Below are 20,761 nucleotides of genomic sequence, written 5' to 3'. Positions count from 1 at the left end.
ATTTTTGTGAGATATATATATATGATGTATAAAGGCGGTTTCCGAGCGAAAGAAGGAAATGGTGGAATATATACGTGACCGGAGGCAGAAGGAATAGAAGGCAGACTCGATGGAAATGGCATCTGTACAAGGAACAACATTCTTCCTCGGAAACGTGGTACAGATACGTCAATCGAGATGCGATTGTTATTTGGGTCAAACTGGGGAGCAGCCCTCCCGTGGATACGCGTGGGGGAGGAGGAGGCGCCACTCCATTTTTCCTCCAAGAGGACGAGATTCTCCTCGAGGAGCAGCGAGAACGACGAAAATTCGCCTCGATGCTCGAAACGCCAAATCGCTGCCATTATTTTTACGGGAGGGGTCCTTAACGGAGAAAGATGATACTTCCGGTTGCGCGGTGGATCCAGTGCGAAGCGAGAAATATTGCATCGCACTCTGGCTAAAATATTTATCTGGTATAAAAACTCGCGTACAACCCATGGGAGGCACGTTGCAACGCTGGAAAATTTCGCAATTCCTTTGTTTCTCTCGAATATCTTGATGCAGACGCAGAACCGGAGTGTGGACGTCGAAAGGCGGCGTGGCGTGCGAAGAATAATCGTTGGAAGGTTTTTAAAAAGCTGCATGGAGGAGAGTTGCGAAATTTGGAATGGTCTCTCGTAGGCAAAGAAGAAAGAACCGGATCACAATGGTCGGGTTTAAGCGTTACGGCTGGGGACAAGAAGGTAAGGTTGGGTGACGCGTTAGGGGGGGGGGGGGGGGTAGACGGATATTCTCGAGCTGAGTCACTAAAGCAGAGCGTCCGGCACCCGTGCACTCGCCCGTTGCTCTTTCACCTACTAACGGATTTGAGGCCTCGAAACGGCAACCGGCAAGACGACCGTCTCTCTCCGCAGTCGACGAGCTCGCACGTGGAAAGAAAAGAGGAAGAAAGAAACGAGTTTCCAGCTCGACGCAATCGCTAACGCGGATAAAGGCTGATTCACAGTCGACGACCGGTGCACCGGGAACAACCGCGCCACGGCCATGTGGTGGCTGCTGCTGACTTACACGCACTGCTCTCGTTACACGCAGGGAACGCGATAACGTTTCACCGACGTGACCTGAAATTTTTAACGACGACTCGACGGAGCGTTGGCCCCATCTCGTTTAAATCGTCCATCAACCGCAGCCCTAACTCGGTTAACTCCGCTCTCCTGTGGCACAGCGATCTTGAAACGTTTTCTTTTTCAAGATCGTATGGTTGGGTTTTGCAGAATTTTGGTCGATGGGAAGGTTCTTGTTTTGTTGGAGTTAATTATTTTTGAGGAATTGTATTTTTTTTTTTTTTTTTTATATAGTCAATTTACGAGGATTGTGTTTTTGTTGTGTTGCCGAGGGGACGATCGCTTTGTTGCTGTGAACCCCATTTGAGTAGTTACGCGGTTGGATTCTCGGAATGAGAAGAGTCGAAATACGAGGAGAATTTTTAGAAAGGTTTGTAGAAATAAATTTTGAGGATATAACGTGTTTTCTTTTTTATTTGATGATAGAGAGAAGCTTGAATTTTGCAACGTTTTAATCAATCAGGAAGATTGCTACTGTGCAACCTAACAATTCTGGTGGAACTGCACTTCCTTCCTAGCCAATTAACGACGTCTCCTATCTTATTGTTTCTAGGAAGATCGCTTTGCTACTGCGACATGTGAGTAGATATGTGGCTTCCTACGTGGATGAATTCTCGCTTGGAGAAGAGTCAACGTACTATAATAATTTTCAGCAAGTTCTATACAAATAAATTTTGAGAATATTGTTTTGTTAATTCGGTGATAAAAAAAAAAGCTCGAGTCTTGCAATGTTGCAATCAATCAGGGAAGATTCCTACTGTATAAACAATTCTGGCGAAACAACACTTCCTTCCTAGCCAATTAACTACGACTGTCTCATTGTTGCTATAATTGCTGCGAGGATGGTGTCTTCGCTGCTAAACCATCCGAGTAGAGCTACATAGTTGAATTCTCACTGTGACAATAGTCAAAGTGCAATGACAATTTTTAGCAAGTTTTATAGAAACAAATCTCAAGAATATAATATTTGGTTACTCCAGCGATTGAAATAAACGCTCTAATTTTTGCAACCAACAAGATTTTTCTGTACAAACAATTCCAAAGAAAAAACGCTTCCTTCCCGACCAATTAACAAACATCACCTCATTATTACTATAATTGCCAGCGGAATGTTATATCTACCGCTAAACCACGCGAGAATCCACGCGAATGAATTCTCGCTGCAATAGGAGTCAACGTACCACGACGATAATTTCGGGAAAGATCGATGAAAATAAATTCTTGGAAGAGGGCGCACGCTCGGACACGCTTTCGTGCTCGTACGTACCGTTTGTCGCATAAAGTTCGCTCGGTGGCCTAATTTCCTTCGGGCAACACTCAAACTTCTCCCTCGCGCGAATTTCGCTGCCCGCTAGTCGCAAGCCGCGCTAGCACTAATTCACCTACCGTGGAAAATTTACCGACTCAATGCTTCCTCGCAATTTATCGCTACACTCTCTGCTTTCTGTCGGGTATACCATTCTAAATCCGAATCTCGGCGAGAATCGATAAAGCGAAACGCGAATTAAGCTGAGGCTATTTTAACACCTTGCATTACAGCGCGCTATCGATTATATTTCTCGTGGCAAAATCAGTATCCAGCGTGATTCCTCGGGTCTAGTGTTGAAACACTGTGGAGGAACCGCTGTTCCAACGAGATAAGTAGTCGCGCGTAAGAATTCGATTAATGTGGATGGAACGATAAATGTACTTTCCATCGTTTAAAAGTCAATATGTGATATACTTCTCACCGTCATTGACGCTGAATTATTACGAGCGTCTCTAGGCACACAGTGCATGAATATTCAAAGTCAAACAGTCGACTGTTTAAAATTCTCGTGGGTCATGCAATTAGAAGTTGCGGTTAAAAGCATTTCGCGCTTTTATATAGCAATCGTTATTCTCGTAATCTACCAACAAAAAAATAACCGTCTGCCATTTCGAGCGCAATAATTGAACGGTGCAATGAAACGAGAGGTTTGTGTTTCTTTGGAACCCCTCGAAAACGTTGAAAGACCATTGAAGAGTTTCGTAATGCCTCGGGTGTTTGGGGGGGGGGGGGGGGACGAGAGTATTTAATTTATTTTCTAGTACAACAATAACACGCTGTTCCAACTGCATTTCTCTTCGTTGCAGTGGTAGTAGCACGTGTGAAACGAATATTCGTAGTCGCGTAATCACAGTCGAGTCCTTCAAAGTCACTCGCAACGTACCAGACACGTATGCGTTTGTGTATAAACACGCGTACCCTGAGCAGTATGACTCAATCGTCCTGCACATTCTTCTTGTCGTCCTCCCCCCTCCCTCTTATCGGAGAACGTGCGAAACACCGAGTGCACGCGTGTACAATATCCAGAAGAAGTACACGCATCGACGTTTATGGTTGGATTGGTGTGAAAAGTGGGAAATAACGAATCGAAGCTGTATCGAACGTTTTCCTCGTGGCTGAAAGGATTCGGAAAGCTGCTTCGTACCTTGACTATCGAGAGTAGAACGATATTATGCAGTGGTGCATCGTCCAATTGGACGCACCGGCGAGAGGTATCCAATTTTAGCGATTCTCGCCAGTATCGAAGCACTCGCGCGGTGGATCGAGCCACGTACGCGAATCACGAGACGCGCACTTCGAGAAAAGCGGCTAAAGTCTTGTTTCCAAACCACACACTGTGCACTGTGGAAAAAACTGACGAGAAAAAATCAATTTTTACCCGACCATCAACAGCAGCAATTAAACTAAAAAATTCTGCACGCGAGAAGGTCGAAACATCTCGAGAAGTAGAAATAGTGGTTGCTCGACGCGACACGGTGATCCGAAAGTCATTAAACTTTGAAAAGCGTAGAGACGAAATGACTGGTAGGAATGTGTTTGGAGAAAAGAAGAAAGGGAAGCAGCAGCGAGTCCAAAACACGTCGAGACGCGCCGCGCGAGTGCCAAACGGCGACTCCCGGACCCGCTACTCTTCTCCGCTCATCCTTCGTCGACTTCGTCGAGTGCGACTGCCGCTCTAACTATACACAAGCCTCTGTTATTGCGAGGGGTAAGTCGAAAGTGCGGCGAATCGTCTCGTCACCTGATCCGATCGCCACTGTCCGCTTGCGCACGCGTGCCACCCCCCCCCCCCCCCCCCTCCCAACCACTTCCGCCGCGACGCATCAGAATCACACGTATCGCGACCACTCGAGGAAGAAGCGGAAAACTCGCGAGGTTGATAAAACGCGAATAATACCTTATCGATCATCAATCTCGGTAAACTCGAGGAGGAACACCTCCGATACGCCGCAAGATTATCCTATGGAATTCTCTCGCTCACCTGACAAACGCGTTCTCTCCTCTACTGCCCGATCGCTTCGAGCCAACTCTTCCGCTCCGCAGGCTCGCGAGAAGCCGCGTGCTTCCGCCAGAAGCGTCCTCTGGATTGCTCCACGTTGGGTCACGTGGTGCGCGCCGGGATCAAATCAGCACACGCGACTCTCTTCTTTATTCGACGGTCCACCGGAACCTCGCCAATTTTCCCAGCTCTGCCACGAGATTTCTCTCTACCTTTATTCTTATTATTTCCTCGAAAAGTTCACGAGGACTCTCGTTCCGAGACTCATGGTTCCAGCCGAGTGGACGGTGCGCGCGAAGTGGAGGAAGAGGAACTCGAAGCAACCAACGGAACAAAACACAAGAATCCTGGAGATAGAAAATTGCAAAATTCTAGACGTAAGAATGTCGTATCTAGAAAATGGTGATGACGCGGGAGTGGAGCGAGCGAGAGGAGCCAGTGCGGCGCGCGGCCTGAAACTGTCCGAGTTTGCTGGCCTGGGTCGGAGAGAGGCTCGATCTTCGCGCGAGCCACTCTGACTTTCCAGTGGCGCCAACTGCAGCCAATCCTGCCAGGCTGAGCCCCTCCAACAACAACGTCGTCGTCCAAGAGGAATGCGCGTGGAGACCGTCGAGTCGAGAGTCCCTTGTTGCGCGCGCGAGCGCAACGACGCTGCTTTTTTGCCCGCGTCTTCGTCGAATGTGATCTCGACGACTGTGTTGTTGTTGTTGTTGCTGTCTCTCTTTCGGTTAGAGCGAGTCTGCTACCCCGAAGAGGCTCTTGCCTCGTTTACAGTTTTTTGCTTCGACTCGACACTCTGTTTGGCTCGCAGCGTGTTGTGTCGTGACGTTGCGCGACACCACGCGTATCCTTCCACTTTGCTGTACCGTTCCAACGACTTTCGTTCCCTCCGCGGCGTATACCTGCCTCTTTTCAACCAAGAACCCACACACTGCATCGACCCTCCACTACGACTATCCAGCGAGAACCAAGAAATCTCGCGTGATGCGCGCTTTGAGATCCGGCTTCGGGTCAACGGGAATTATTGACCGGCTGAGTTAAACCGACTTTCTTTCTTTCTACCATTTGCGCAAACCAGAAATCAAGCTGTGTATATATATAGGGGTTGAGAAGATTCCCTCTTATCTCTCTCTCTCTCTCTCGCACTCTGTATTTATGGATGTATTGGTTACTTTGAAGGATCGGCACGATTACACGTCGATGATGCATGGCGTGCTGGTTTCTTCCGTCAAACATATCCATCCTTGCTGTGTGTATATATATATATAGAAGTAACGTCATAAAAATGAAAGATCGCTCCGCGTTAGCGACGCGAGGGACCGGCCAAAGATTTATAATGTTTTTTTCATCTCGAAAGATAGCGGAGGATCCTCCCATTCTCTAAATACCATCTACCTTGCGAAAAACAATTAATAAATGCAACTCATGCTAGCATCGCAGAATTATTTGTCTCGGGGAATCTGACAGAAATAAAAATAAGTATTACGATAGGTTTCGTCAGATTGCGTTTTATAATAGCGAGTGAGAGAAACGAGCCTCGACTACCTGTTATAATAATGTTATTGGGGAACCTTCAATCTCAGGATTACGTCACTCTTGATTAAAGGCACACGCCGAACATGAAATACGGCAACGCCTGCGTCGTATTTTATAAACGAGATGGCGAATCGTTAAACCGAAAAACAGCGGGAGCCTGACGGATCGAGGAGTCATCGAGCGACGGTCGAAAAACTTTGACCTTGAACGCATTCTCCGAGTCTCTGAATAATCTACGTGCCCTTGCCTCGTAGACGCAAAGTGTACACCTACTCGTTATCTGCGTGTCTACGTAGCGGAAAATACACATTTGCTTTGCACACACTTGGCGCGTATCCTGATAGGCCACACTCATTGTTACACTCTATCACGAGCCATCGATAAGTGAACCTTGAACTTACGAATCTCTGTGGGAAAGTTTTCAATTAGAAATAAAAGAAGCGTCGCTTTCTTTGGTACCACAGGACGTTCGGAGGACATTCTCGGAACGTTCCAAGGATGTTCCCGTTACTAGAATCGCGATAAAATTAAATTTTCGCAACGGAACTTCATGAAATCCCGAGCGAGTACCCCGAACACCCAAGACCGATGGCACAGGTTGATGGAGAACGACGAGGGATCGACAAAGACGATCCAGATGAGCGCGCGTGAAAATTTGATACTCGTAAACTTGACGGAGCAGGTGTTTGCGGTCGCAAAGCGGACCTCGTGCAACGTGGAAAAGGAGTCGTTTGGTTTGACGTCACACGAGCAACGGTCAAAGCAGCTGATCGCATTACCCCAGCTGCATCTCGATAATCTAATTTAGCCCCAATACCCGATAAACCATGACACTGAAATAAACTCACATGCACCGTCCGACTACCAACGACGCTATCTACTGCGGTACCACTATCGATGAATCGTTAACGTAGTACGCGGTGAAAAATCACGATTCCACTGAAAATCCGCGAGTGTGAATCTCAACAATTATTAATCTCTTGGAAAAAAAGATGAATTTTGTCGTGGTTGAAAATGTCGCGTTAAAAATGTGGTAAAAACAATGGGTGTGGAAGGGGGGGGGGGATTCGAGTACCAAGATTCTGTTTATTATTATTATTGTACAAGACTCGGAGACAACTCCCTTGTAGCACGTCAAGCGAATTAGCGTGTACGTATATCCAATGATCGGTATACAGCCGTGCGTAGCCAGTTCACGCCCGTGCAAGCGTGTGCAATGTGGCTGTGTGGCACGAAGGTTTACAGGTTTGCGTGCACGGATACGTGTAACTGGGAACATGATTATTCACGAGGTATAGGTGTACACGTGGGAATATTGATTCCGTCGCGTCAGCTGCTTGCTCGAGCTCGCTTGCTGTGGCTTGGCTACCCTACCGCACTCTAACCTACATTCACTGTTTCCATAGACATAGCTTCAGTCTTTGCATATCTCCCAGCAGCAAAACCTGCACAGACTTATTAGAGACCCGTGTTGCTCGTCAACAACCAACGTACACTATCAGGTTCCCATCGTTGTCGATGTGTATAGCTATATATATATATTTATCACTGCAATATTTCATTACTCACACATATCGCATTATCGAAACCCTGATCCTCGTGCTTTTCATGCATCATCCTAATTACAAACTTTTTCTAGAACTTTTAATTTCCTGATGGAAAATTTCAATAAAAATATGGGGATTTTATTATATTTATTTGCGAGGTTTTATGTCGAAAGAGAGAAGTATTGGAATATTATTTATATACGTATATCGTTGCTACGTTGGATAGACGTAAATAAAGTGTCTCGTGTTATCGAGACCCTCACCTGCTTCCCCATCCAAACGTACAGTCGTAAGAGTCGTAACTCTGGAGCGATTACGACTCCTACACGTCCATGGTGGGGTGAATTCGAGCAAAGGCCAATAGTTTGGCGAGCCGTGTTGTTTCGCAGTGTCTAATTAGCGAGAATATTTTATGTAGCCAGTACAGAAAGGACGGAAATAATGGAGGTAGAGTCATTGACGGAAATGGGATATTAGAAATGGTAGGAGCCGAGTCTAGGTGTGGGTTGTGCTGTTTTTGTTATCCAATACGTCCGTTCATCCCGAACAAACGCAATGGTCCGGATGGAAAGTCCCGTTCCACGGTACTAATTGGAACCGAGAGCGTGGATAGTGGAAATAAACTTGGCGAGTTTCGAAAGAGTTGCTTTCTGTGTAGCACGCGCGGCTCTCAGATGAGAAGAGAGAGAGAGAGAGAGATGGAAATGGAAAGATGTGTCAGTCGTCAAAGCGACTTCGCTTTTACCGTCCAATGATTTCATTCGAAGCCACGTTCCGCGAAGGATAGTCAGCGGTATAGTAGTAGTGGTGGACGTCGTAATTTTGATTGCGCTCTGTTTAAACCGAACGATTCGCGCATTGCATTGGCCAATAGCGACGTTTACATAAGCTTACGTAAGTACGTGACTCTCTTTACAGCAGTTATTATACCAATAGCGGCTCGTGGCTTCCGCCAGAGGATTCTGATGCGCATCCAAGCTAATTTCAGAGACCAATTGGAGAACCGATGCTCCTCTCTCGTCACGAGCTATCGATCCTCCTTATTTCCCATCTCTCTCGGACCCACAATTCGCCAATTGTTCGTTTCTAAATAATGCAGGAGTTTCTCTCCGATTGAATCTATTTTTAGCGGTCATCCGTATATAACGACGAAATTAATTTCCTAAATTGATCCGTGTCTGGTGAATTTATTGACTGGAGGACTGATGCCTGGAGAGAAGAGCAAATTTATTCCTGGGGAAGAAGTGTAAAATTTTTACATTCCTATGTACGAGCCAATCTGCGGTAAATCAATTTTCTAAAGGAAAGCGATAGTGACACTCTTCCACCGTGCAGGAAATCAAATTATTTTTGTCGAGGATCGACGCAACTCCTCGACAATTTTTAGATATTGCAACACGACACGGGTCTTAAATTAAGTATGATCCGAACTAAAAGCGGAGGCTCGATGATGGACAGTTAAGGAAGATTTTTTCCAGTGGCGGAAGAGGAGATAAAAGAGAGACGTTGGATTCGATTTTTGAATAATATTTCCAGAAGCGTATATATAGTCGAGGTAGTATTGGTAACGAAATCAGTCGATATATAAAATTCATTTCATGGACCAATCGGTTTACGGAAAAAAAGAAATGAGAATGTTTTACGCATGAACTCGTTTTCTCGGTATTACAGCAGGAGGAAATCGTTTGTCATCGGCGACTGCGGAAATATCATTCGGTTCCATTAAAGCGAGCTGCTCGAATCTCCGTTAAAACACCGCGGAGCAAAGCTGGGATGAAAGAGTTCAAAGTTTTACCTTTCAATGTCATTAAGCGGTAATAACGAGTCGCTGTCTGCTCGGATGAAATCGATTAGGCAGAAGTAACATACTAACCTAAAACAGAAAAAAGAGAAAGAACGTTAAAAACCACAGTCTTCTTCCTTGTCTCACATTTTTTTATCAATATTTTTCGTAGACAGGCGCGCTTGATTACATCGGCTTGATTAAAACGAAAAATCGGGAGACGTGTACAAAATCGGGACAAATATCCGTGATTGGAACGTTCGTGGAGCATCAGAAATATATTAACGCACGCTCCATACGCCAAGATGAATTTGCCCGAGAGTTGGACTTCCCATTAAAATTCAATCCTGTTTTTTCGAGCTTTAATTTATTCGTGTGAGACTGTAAACAAGATTATATCCGTGTCTTTGTGCTGCTTTGGAAATACTTCCATTGAAATTTCTTAAGAATCTCGATGATAAGTCCCACTTGGAGAACGCAGCATTGTTTGTACAAATGGCGCCGTAGGAGCGAAAGATGAAAACAGTCGATGGAAGAATTAAAGTAGCACGAAGCGAGTCCTCGCATATATGGCCTAAATAGAAATAACGAGTGCGATTAATATTTAGCTATTTTCCTAATTGTACCACGAGGAAAGCGACTGCCACAGGAGAATGCGAAAACGACTGGGTGACCCTTGCAACGCTAAACGGTAAGGTGGTCACGCGCGCCAACCGAATAATTTTCCAAGCACGGCACAATGGTTCTTTTTTAAAGGAGGATCCGTGTGCAAAGCATAAAACGCGACACAGTAGCTGCTTATTGTTAAACGCAATTTTTTTCCCACTCTCGTCTCTCGCTGGGAATCAAGCGGTGCGCGATTCGTCATCCGCCACTTTGAAAAGCCGCAGGAAAACTGTACGTGCGTTTTGTACAAAATACTCCGTGCCTTCCCAGTGCAATCCACTGGCAATGCATGTAATACCAATCGGAACAGACCTTTCTCTCATTACGAGGCTTCGTTCTCCTCTAAATTCACCACTCGAACGCTCGCACACCCACGCGCCTCGAGTTAGACCGATCCAACGACTAAATAACGAGAGCCCACGATCCTGATACAACCGAAGGTTTTCCTTCGATTTGGAGTGACAGTGTAGTGGGCGTTGATATGGACGGACAGCGAAGAAATAACGAACATTTCTCTTCGAGAAAAGGGGGGGGGGGGTTGAGAGGGAAAGGGTGGAATAATGGAGGTGAATTATGCACGTGCGTCAAGAGCGAGGAATGTCAAGCCTGAAAAATCTGCAGGAGAAGCGTGTAGTCGACAGAGCGGTCCGTTCCTATTTCTCATTCCAGAGGATCGCGTCTGCACGGTGATGATGGCGGTGGTTGGCTCGTCGCATGACGCAAACGAGGTGTCTGCTGGCCGCAACGAAACAGGACAGCTAGAATGGACCTAGGAGCGTCGGGACGAAGGGTGACGTGGAGCGGAGTGGGAGGGGGGACACTGAAAGGGACTGCAGGCAAAGTTTATTGATTTTTTCCAACATCTGATCTGCCAGGAGCAAAAAACTACCTTGGATGAAAAAGGACAGAGCATTTAGGGGCAAAAAAAAAACCAAAGAGCGAATGCTTTCGAAGGCAGCTCGATATGTACCAATGATTGTAGCTGGTGATACAAGAAGAGGGACCGTTGCTCCGAAGACAGAGACAAAGATGAAAATTAATTGTATATTGGTACGACATATAAATAAAAAAGAAAATGGCGAATATTAAAGGGATATTCCCCGACTTTAAAGCACGTTTCGCCCGAGGTTCTCTTAGGCGTACCTGCGTGTTGCCAAGGAAACAGCCCAGTTGTGTCTCGCTATGGTAGCACACGTCGGAGGAAAAGATAGAGAAAGAGTAACGCGGTGAAAGCACAAGGAGGAAGAAGGAGCGGACGAGTTGGCTTGGCTCAACCGCCGGCTCGTGTTACCAGTCCCTTTTGTTCCAGATTTCCGCCGCATCCAGTATATCTACCTTGTGCAGATGCGCACACTTACCAACGAGCAAACGAGGTTCACCCACCCATTGCACGATTAAACTCCAACCTCGAATCCAGAAGCAACGCAGTCCTCGCGATTTTTCCCCTATCGAGCCATCATCGTCCCTTCATCCGGAATACTCCGACTCAGCTGACTCCGGTGAATCGCGATAAAAATGATGGTGAAAGTTCCACATTGCTTCTTTCTTTCATTAACAATGACTCTTATAACCACCGAAGAAAGCATTTAGCTGTTTTATCACCGGGACGTAAAATTCTTGGAATTGCAGCTCTTTTATGACGTATTCCATTGGGCATAAAAAGTGGGTTGCGACCCTCGAAGGAGAGCGTGAAAGAGTAATGCTTTGATTTGTTTAAATTTTGCTGCGAATAAGGAGCGAAGAAGCTGCGTTCTTTATTTTCGCACTTTGACTATTTATAGTCAAGCAGGCGCCATTGTTGCTCCGCATTCGAAGCTGCGCTTTTCCTCCAAGTTCCTTGGGAAGAATTCGAGGAATCGAGAGAGAAAAATTTTAGCGCGAGAGTACTAGGGGTGGAGTTGTTAGGGAATTTCTTCGGGGACGTTTAGAATCTTATAATTTTAAGCTGGGTATTTTTTATAGAGTTTTTTAAATTCTTTTAAGGGGAGTCTTCTTCAGGGTTTCTGGTTCTGCTGCTCGAGATCGGTGAGGTATCTTTGGAGTAACGAAATAGATATAGGGAGGTGGGCAAAGAGTGACTATCGTGCCTCTCTTTTTAGAGTCGAATAAAGGAAAAGAGAGAGAGAGAGAGAGAGAGAGAGAGAGAGAAAAGTTAGGTGCGAAGGAGGAAGACGAGCACTCAAAGGTCTCTCAATGGCGGCTTGAAGATCGTCTTAGAATAAAAGGCGTCATTCATCTTTAAAAGGCGCGTTTCCTGCCTTTTGGCAGAAAAGACGAAACCGAGGGAGAGCGACCTCGTGCCCTGTGGAGGATCCCACTGGACCAAGAGACCGTTCGACCTCTGCCTGGCCCAACTTTCAGATGAACGAGCAGCGCTTCTCACCATCTCATGCTCGTTTCTCCCGAAAAACAGATGCTACGTTGAGAAATGCCCACGCGTAATCGGTAGAAACACATGTAAGCACAGGTAGATACACACACACACACACACACACACACACACGTAGAATACACAGAGTCGAGGTCGTAACCCTCGTTTATTTTAATTTCCTGTACAGACTAATATTTTTCAAACTCGAGTTTCTCGAGACATCTACAAAATATGAGATTGGATAACGCTCTTCGGCAGGTGATATTCCATGAATTAGTTTTGATCAGTCGAGCAAACGTTTCATCTTGTGATTTAGGAGTTAAATTGATAACCAGGCATCGAAGGTTTTGTAAAGATACCTAGAAACGTTTGAAAAATAATTATAGCATTGTTGTATTTGTTATCCGAAGTTGAACGGAAAGAGCCACTTCCCGATATTTGTGACAGGTCCAAAAGAGCGTGAACCAGCATTGTCGTGTTACAGGCTCACCTCGATAAATCATTCGGAATTTTTTTCAAGCGTAGCAACGATCCACAATCTATGCTGTTATCAATCATTGATTAGACGTGTTTTCTCTGTCGATCTTGAAATTACGCTGTTGTAGTATGTTATATTTGCCACGAACTTACGCCGATATCGCTGATATTGCGATAGTCCTGTTTTTACAGTTTATTTTTATCGTGAAATTCTAATAAACGGGCTAAACATTGAGTTTACAGAGTTCTCCCAACGATTTTTTACTATTTCATATAAATCCGATTGCAGCAATATTCAGCCAAATAAATCTTTTCGATATATATATATATATATAGTTTCCTCTTAACAGGGATTATACAAAAAATAAATACGTTTCTCTCTCGTTCGTTCAATCTCCTCTGTATTATTCTAGTTTATCACTCGTGTATGAGAAATATGAACGCGATTAGAAAAATAATAATATTGTCTTTAAAATTTTATTAAATTATCGACGAATAAAACAAAGAGCGGAGGGGGGGGGGGGGGGGAGGGTGTGGGAGGATAGATCACAATAAAAAAATGATAAAGGTTGTTGATACAATAAAAGTGAAATTTACACGCATTCGCATCGAGCTCGACCTGAATTTCCCAGCCAAGACAACCATATCGAAGGATCCTTCGGGTGTTCCAATCCTGACAGCAGGTGGAGACTAAGCTACCACCCATATTGGGCATTGTGCCAGACAGGAAGAGAACGTTCCATACGAAAGAGTACACCACACACGACCACCATCATGCCACTTTCAACTGGTTCTCGCTACACGCGACTTGTCTCGCAACTCGATTAAATCGCGAAAATTATTTCGCTAGAAAAATGCAGTCTTTGCAACTCCCTAAATGAACATCCTCCTATAGCCCGGCTTAACGACCCTGTCGACTCCATATTGGAGCACAATTTTTCTGACAATGCAGAGTAAGCCTCGATAATGATTGCTTTCCAATCAGACTAAATATGGACATTGCGCAATTTTCTTAAATACCACTTCGTATATATGTATATATATACTGTATGGTATTCGTGGTTCTCAACCTGGACGAAGGACGCGTGGAAGCAAGGGGTGAGAAATTCAAGAACCCCCACCATCGACACACACGTGCGATACACAGGCGTTTGTATATACAGCCGGCGGATCTATCGGTATGCGTAGAAATGTACACATACGACTTTTCTCCCGCGTACAGTTACTTCGAAGGAAACATACCCGCATAAATTGCTATACTATATACATACGCAACCGCTAGACCAACGAATTCTCATTCTCGTCACGCGCCAAGAAATGACACGTTGATTTTTTGCGCTTGCGCTTTTTCCCTACAAACAAATATCGCAACACGGATGGATCCCCCAGTTCCTCCATTAATCAGAGTTATTACGCCTAGCACACAGCGCACTACATCCTCGACTCGTCGAGGGAAATAATTCGTCGCTGACGCTTCCGGAAAATCAATGCATCGATTCATTATTTCACACGGAATTTCCATTTTCATTGTCAGCGACCTCACGATATTTTCTATTTTATGTTTGTTTCAGCTTAAAATAATAATCCAGGAATTTCATCGTAGGCAAGGCTAGAGGAACGAAAACGGAAAACTATGGAGCGCAACTTCCGTTGAAAGGCAACACGGAGCAAGGAAATACGCACTGGCGAGCGAGTGTCGACCAGCACGATATTTGCCGGCCAACAATAGGCCATTTTTTTGTTGTGCCATGATGAGCCACTGCGCGAATATCAACGTGTATCGCACGCAACACGGATCAATGCTGGATGGATATATGTGCGTAAAAGATATCAGCGATCGCGGTCGACACGCAATGCAATTTCGATTCTTCACCTTTGATACGCACGCTTGGACAATGAAATAAAGAACTCGTTCCTGTTCAGCTATTAAACCGAGGTATATCCTGTCAAAGGATTTTTTATCATTCAGGAAGAAGAAGATATTTCCAAGAATCATTGAACATTCGTATTTTGATCGACCAATTTTTGCGATTAATAAAGAGGAGTATGTTTGAAAAAAATTAAATCTCACAGGAAAATCTCGTAGTATTCGTAAGCATCTATCGAAGAGATTGCGTTATTTATAAAGCATCCGCAATAATGCTGGAATTCTCGTGAAAAGTCATGAGAGATATAATAGTATAAAATTAATGCTAAGATAAATTAATTAACTAACCTGAAAGATACGACTTGGCACAAGTAATGTACCCGCACATTTGTCCTATCTTAGTCCACACAGTCTTGAACAATTTGAAATTATACATTGATAAACAAGGTAATCTTCCCGCTTCCTCCAGAGCGGGCTGGGTTTCAAGCTCATTTACGCGAGACTGATGCATTCGAATGTGTGCGCTAGCATAAGTTCAAATATTTCCTCGAGTAACGATCGTACACTATTGGTAACCTTGAATTTAATCACTTTTTGCAATCACGTTTTAGACACCATCGAACATCACTTCAAGGTCTCATCTACCTTCACCTTGCTCCGAAGTCACTTTTGCAAATCGTTGAACGTACTTTAGTCGTCCTTTGATAAAATATTTTTCAGATAAATATTCGATCAAACGTTCCGGACTCTGAAATAACAGAGAATGAACATGTTCTAAATATTGTTGTGTATCGATGATCATTTTGGGATTTGGCTAAACTGTCATCAATGATTTAACAAATTATACTTTTGGTTATTAAAGAACTAAAGTGGGTGTGTCATCGATCAACTTAGCCTGAGCATTCTCGTTCATTTTCTAGCACAAAAAATCGCTTCAGGAATAAATTGCTTAGAAAAACAAGCTAAAGCCTCAGAATTTCATTATGCTCTATAGTTATCTAATTGTAAGACTCGACTTCTTATTAAATTCTGCTCTATCGGTCCGGCCTTCGTGCACATTTACGTCACGGAAAATGAATATAAAGTAATAAACGCATACATATACGTAGTATCCAGCGCTCTAACAGGAAAACAGAATCTAACGGTTCAATCGGTAATATTCCCCTCCTCTTCAAAATGATGATGATATATTACAATTTGAAAATTACACGAGACTCGGGTAACCCTTGTAAGGTAATTAATAATGCTTCATTTTTTCTCTTCGTTACGAGCAGTCATTAATTAGAAAACTGCTGTTGCTAAAAGTTTTAACTTTAAAAAACTATGTAATACCCGAGGAAGGAGCGTTAACGAGGGTCCGCTAAAAGTACCTGGGTAACAATTTTCTTTGTTACGTAACTAAATTGTTGCAGAATAAATAGCGTTATTGGTTTTAATGATGATTCGAGTGGTCAGTCATGAGCAAGGTGAATAATTTCTTGGAAAATGAACAAACTATCGCAAACTCGAATTTTTAACATTCTTATCACGCGTGGTTAAACAGTTATCTAAAGCCGCTTTTATCCCTTTCGTTACCATTTATCTCTATATAATAATGCTTTTTTTATTATCCATGATTGCACTAAAATGTAAATTTTTCAACTGTGTGGCTTACGCATCTAACCGTACAGCCCGTAACAGCTTGGTACATACACGATACCATTGGCCTTAAAATCTCATCGTGTTAATCGCGCCTCGTTATATCCACATGTAGTCCTTTACCTAGGCAATGCAAGCAGATTTCCGAGCTAATTTCAGCTACGGGACATTTAAACGTCGCAACTTTTCATAACTACCAACATATACAAACTATTAAATTGAACCTGACAAAAACCAAATAAAACCGCCCACGTTTCGCACAGGTTTCGTTGCTCGTACCATTTTTGTCTCAGACTTCCGGCTCAATGACATAAACTTAACGCATTCAACCCGTGATACAATATACTATTAAAAAAAACAATCTTCGACCCAAAAATCAATGCACAATCGTTCCATCTCGATCGAAATGAAACAGATGAATTAAATAAAAAATAGACCAAGTGTGCAACTTACGAGTAATCAATTACAAGAGGAAATAAACGAGTTTAAAGAGTTTTTAATTGATTACTCATGAACACGTTAAAATTGATACTTTTTTAAGCGAGGGCACGAGTGTTTAAACTGTCACTTCCTGCATACATTCATGCCCCAATGACCTCCTCAAGTCGGGCCTACATTCGCGTGCGCGGGCAACATTTAGAAACTGCACGGCGAGGTGCACAAAAATTCACGTATGCACTGGGAGGGGAGGGGAGGGTGAGCGTGCAGACTGGAATCGAGAGGAGATATCCAGAGACTCGGATTTCTGCACGGTATTTATCGAGAAGAGTGCACACACGCGTGAGGCACTCGACGAGTCGTAAGACGATCGCGCGTGCTCGAGTGTAACTGACTGACTGTCTGACGGCGCGACTGTGCGAGTAGGAAAGCCGAAGCACTCGCCTCGCTGGTTCTCCACCAACCAACTGGAGAACGTACGTTGTATCGGTGTTGTGCGATGTGGCATGACACGATGAGATGGTGTAGGAGCACCCAAACCCACGCACTTGGAGCCTCCAGTCTTGGCTATATACCTTAGGACTAACTTTGTGGGCAGAACGCAAAACTCACGTTCATACTCCTAACTGGTGTATGTGCGGGAGCCTGAGGATTCCCTTGGACACAACTAAAACTATTCCACTGGAGCCATAAACCTTCGCACGAATCGCTCGGACCATCGAGAACGTATTTTCACTTTTTCAGCTTTCGAAGCAAAGATAAATAAAAGTTTGGTTGCGTGGTTCGTGATCAATAGTTCTGCTGGAGAACATAAAGTCGTTAAAATTGAATGGATCCCGAAGCCAAGTGCAGAGGGGAGGATTGTAAAAGGGGGTTGAATAACAACAACGCCGTTTGATAAAACAGGGTGGAAAGGGAACACTCGTATACCGGAGTGGCTTCGAACTCGAGTCGTTTCCGGTTCCCCTGCCCGATGGCCATTGGTTTGGACGGTGCAAGCCTGCACGAAAGGTCGGAGAAATTTTTCGTGTAGTCCGATTAACGTTTCTTTCATTTTCACTGGCTCAAGGCCAGCTGTGGAACTGTCAACTGGAAACAGATTGCAAAAGCAGGCCCTGAAGACAATGTGATATTGTTTTTTTTTTTTTTTTGTGTAAATCCTGCTTCGAGCCGTGTACCAAAAGTACCAACCGTCCAATGGCATACCTTTCAAAAAATTCGTACTGCACACTGTAGCCAATATCCACGATCGTCGCTAAAACGAATTTTTGCGCAATCGATAAAGAACTTGCACGACTGAAAAAATATTTCCCCTTCATTCTTGATAATTCTATCTGTACGAGTAAACTCGAGTTTCGAGGAAAACGAAGATTTTATCGGCGTACATACCAGAAATACCAACAGATTTCAAGATTTGCTCGAGTTGCGCAACTTTTTTATCAAAATTTCAACAATTTTGAATTTTCCAAAGCAACATCGATTAAACCGTGTATTATATCTGGTTTATGTAAAACCAACGAGCAACGAGTATATTTCTACATATATACCTGTCCTTATATATATATATATATATAGATTAAGATTTGGCGAGATTAATATTCGTGACATTACCAAGGGTAATAATATCGAAGCAGGGACGTGAAATCCAGAGGGACGTTGATGGTCGGATGAAAAAACAACAAAATCATTAATTTACGCGATTTAGTGGCAGTTGCTGAAGGGAGAAGCAGAGGCAAACGACGTGGCTGACAATGAGTTCAGTTCGCTTGGCCCCAATCGGCGCGGCCCTGGTGACGTCATCGATATAAAGTTGCACGCATGTGTTAACTAACTGTACTTCGGACGAACGGCGTATGCGTATATATATATATATATATATAGCATGGGTGAACGTCGTTACGGGCACACGCACGTGAATAAAAAATAAGGCGAGAATACCCGGTAGCTCTTTGCATCCTACAGTACACACACACACACGTGCAATCCATGTACATTAGAGGGGATATGGAAAAAGATGGCTAGAGAGATTCGCAGAGACTCGTACGTGCTCAAATGCCTGAGGTAATAAAGAGCTCGAGAGCGAGCAATGACACAAATAATGCTGATTACTCTCATTATCTATCCAACAGCATCGCGGCAGACGTTACGAGACATTGCGCCTCGATTGCGTGCTTCCTATTTCTAGAAATAAACAACTTTGACATTTTGCACTCTAACGCTCCCCGATCTCTTTCATCCATCCCCACCTCCTTATCTCGGTCCTCCGCATTTTTATCACTTCATCCCACTTAACTTTCTCGCCAAAGATCACATGCGAGAGCTTTCGAACACATGTTTGCAACTTTTTTGGCCAATGAGAAAAATCGCCAGAGCCGTGAACTACTTTCTAGGAAAAAGTCGAAAAATGGATGTTGCCACTTGAACTTAACGCTGAGAAGGGTCAGAGGTTAAAGAGATACGGAGAGCTTCATCGAGTTATCCCTTATTAACAGTTTAGTCATAGCGTATAAACAAGAGATACGTGTGTGTGTGTGTGTGTGGATTTGGAGCAGTGGTGGTGTGGCAGTGGAAAGAGAACAAACGATGAAATTATTCCGTCCTAATGTCAAGGGATTGAGACGTCCAGTGAAATGAAAATTAATGATTTCGTATGGACACGTACCGAGTCCTTGCAGTCGTAAGGATTTATTTGCGTCCTTTGGAAGGAAAATAATAAATATATACGCTCGATGCTAAATCGTCCATGAATCTGTACATAGGCCGAAGCGGCTTCTCTCTTTCAAACGTTTCATCTTCCTTTCCCTCCTTTTTCTGCCATTCATCGGAACCAGCTGTCACGGTTTGAAGCATTTGTTCTTGGACGTTAAACGACTGACCACTGAAAAGAAGCCACCATAACTACAGCAGTGCACAATACAGAAGAAGGATTCTACGAAATGAACGTGTCTCGCGAGATCCCCGTAAATGGAATTAGATAAACGCTAAATTACTGGACGAATAAGATGGACCATTCGAGTTTAATCGCGAAAGTAATCTCGCTTCCTTAATTAAAATCAAGTTAAATGTAAAGTCCATCGAGTGCGGTCTAGAATCGGGACTTAACCTCGGCTTATCTCGGAACTTTGGTAATATCCAGATTAAAAGCTTCCAATCATTCGTAGAGACGTCTCCGAAACAAGGATTTCGTTTCTAAAGGAAAGTTTTATTCCTGCTGCTGTAATAATAAACTTTCGTGAATTTTCAGCTTCGGAGTTATAATTGCTAGAAAGCTCGATGATTCCAGTGGCAGAAAAATGGAACGCTCGACTGGATGATAACGATGCGATATTTCTATGGTTACACCAGTCGCTCTAATGGGTTTTCGTAAATAGCGAGCCTAATGAACGATGATATAGGAGTGGAGTCGCGGAATCAAGAATCGTGGACGCACCAGAGCTATCACATCCCTTGGTAAGTTCGGAGGATATAACGAGTACCCAAAGCGAGAATGATCGATGAACACCTTGGCATGCGAAACCGTCGTCTCATCTTTTCTTCTGTGCTACATAGATCGATCTATCGACCGTACTCCCACTGTGGGAACATTCTTCCCGCAAGATCCCGCACTTGATCCCTTGCTGAATTAAGTCTGCATCTCCGAAGATTCGCTCGTCTTAGCATAGATAGAACGTCTAATACACGGAAACCTACGAGATCCAATTTGTCCAGAGTAATTGATTAAAAATACACGCTATTCGGCTCTTCGAGATTACACGAACTGATGCTATAATAATAATGTATGTGTATACACGTTGATGATGAGATTGGTATTAGAGGATGAGGACGAAAGGACTATGTCTGTTGATATAAAAATGATAAGTGTAATTCTTCCGTATTAAAACCCTGGTTTGTACATTAGATAACAGATTAGAAGTATATTTCATTGACCACACACACACACACACACACACACACACACACGTTATTGGAAAAACATGATTTTTGAATTAACCATATGCCTCGTACTCTGTTTTAACAATTGACC

General features: G+C 43.8%; 1 protein-coding gene across 7 annotated transcripts in view; it reads right to left on the bottom strand.

Annotated features, from left to right (window-relative positions):
- The window catches only part of trc (Serine/threonine-protein kinase tricornered), a 78,068-nt gene that overhangs the window by 25,945 nt on the left and 31,362 nt on the right, over positions 1–20,761 (bottom strand). Inside the window, exons 1-2 of one of the 7 annotated variants that reach the window (XM_066735542.1) lie at positions 16,753–17,126; positions 15,010–15,409 (exon numbers count right to left, since the gene is read on the bottom strand). The exons of 2 other annotated variants lie outside the window; for them this stretch is intronic. In XM_066735542.1, the coding sequence (XP_066591639.1) occupies positions 15,010–15,172 (163 nt within the window). In that variant the 5' untranslated portion in view covers positions 15,173–15,409; positions 16,753–17,126. Of the gene's footprint in view, positions 1–3,559; positions 4,147–4,396; positions 4,966–9,292; positions 9,321–15,009; positions 15,410–16,752; positions 17,127–20,761 lie in introns of those variants that run through there. 4 more of the 7 variants (XM_066735543.1, XM_066735546.1, XM_066735547.1 and 1 more) reach the window with 4 other exon arrangements.

Source organism: Prorops nasuta, unplaced genomic scaffold (assembly GCF_024137725.1).
Source record: "Prorops nasuta isolate Cenicafe-Biocafe unplaced genomic scaffold, Cenicafe_Pnas_1.2 PNAS00014, whole genome shotgun sequence".
Lineage (NCBI taxonomy): Eukaryota > Metazoa > Arthropoda > Insecta > Hymenoptera > Bethylidae > Prorops > Prorops nasuta.
The sequence above is the reverse complement of the archived record's forward strand: the minus strand, read 5'-3'. Positions and strand labels throughout refer to the sequence as shown.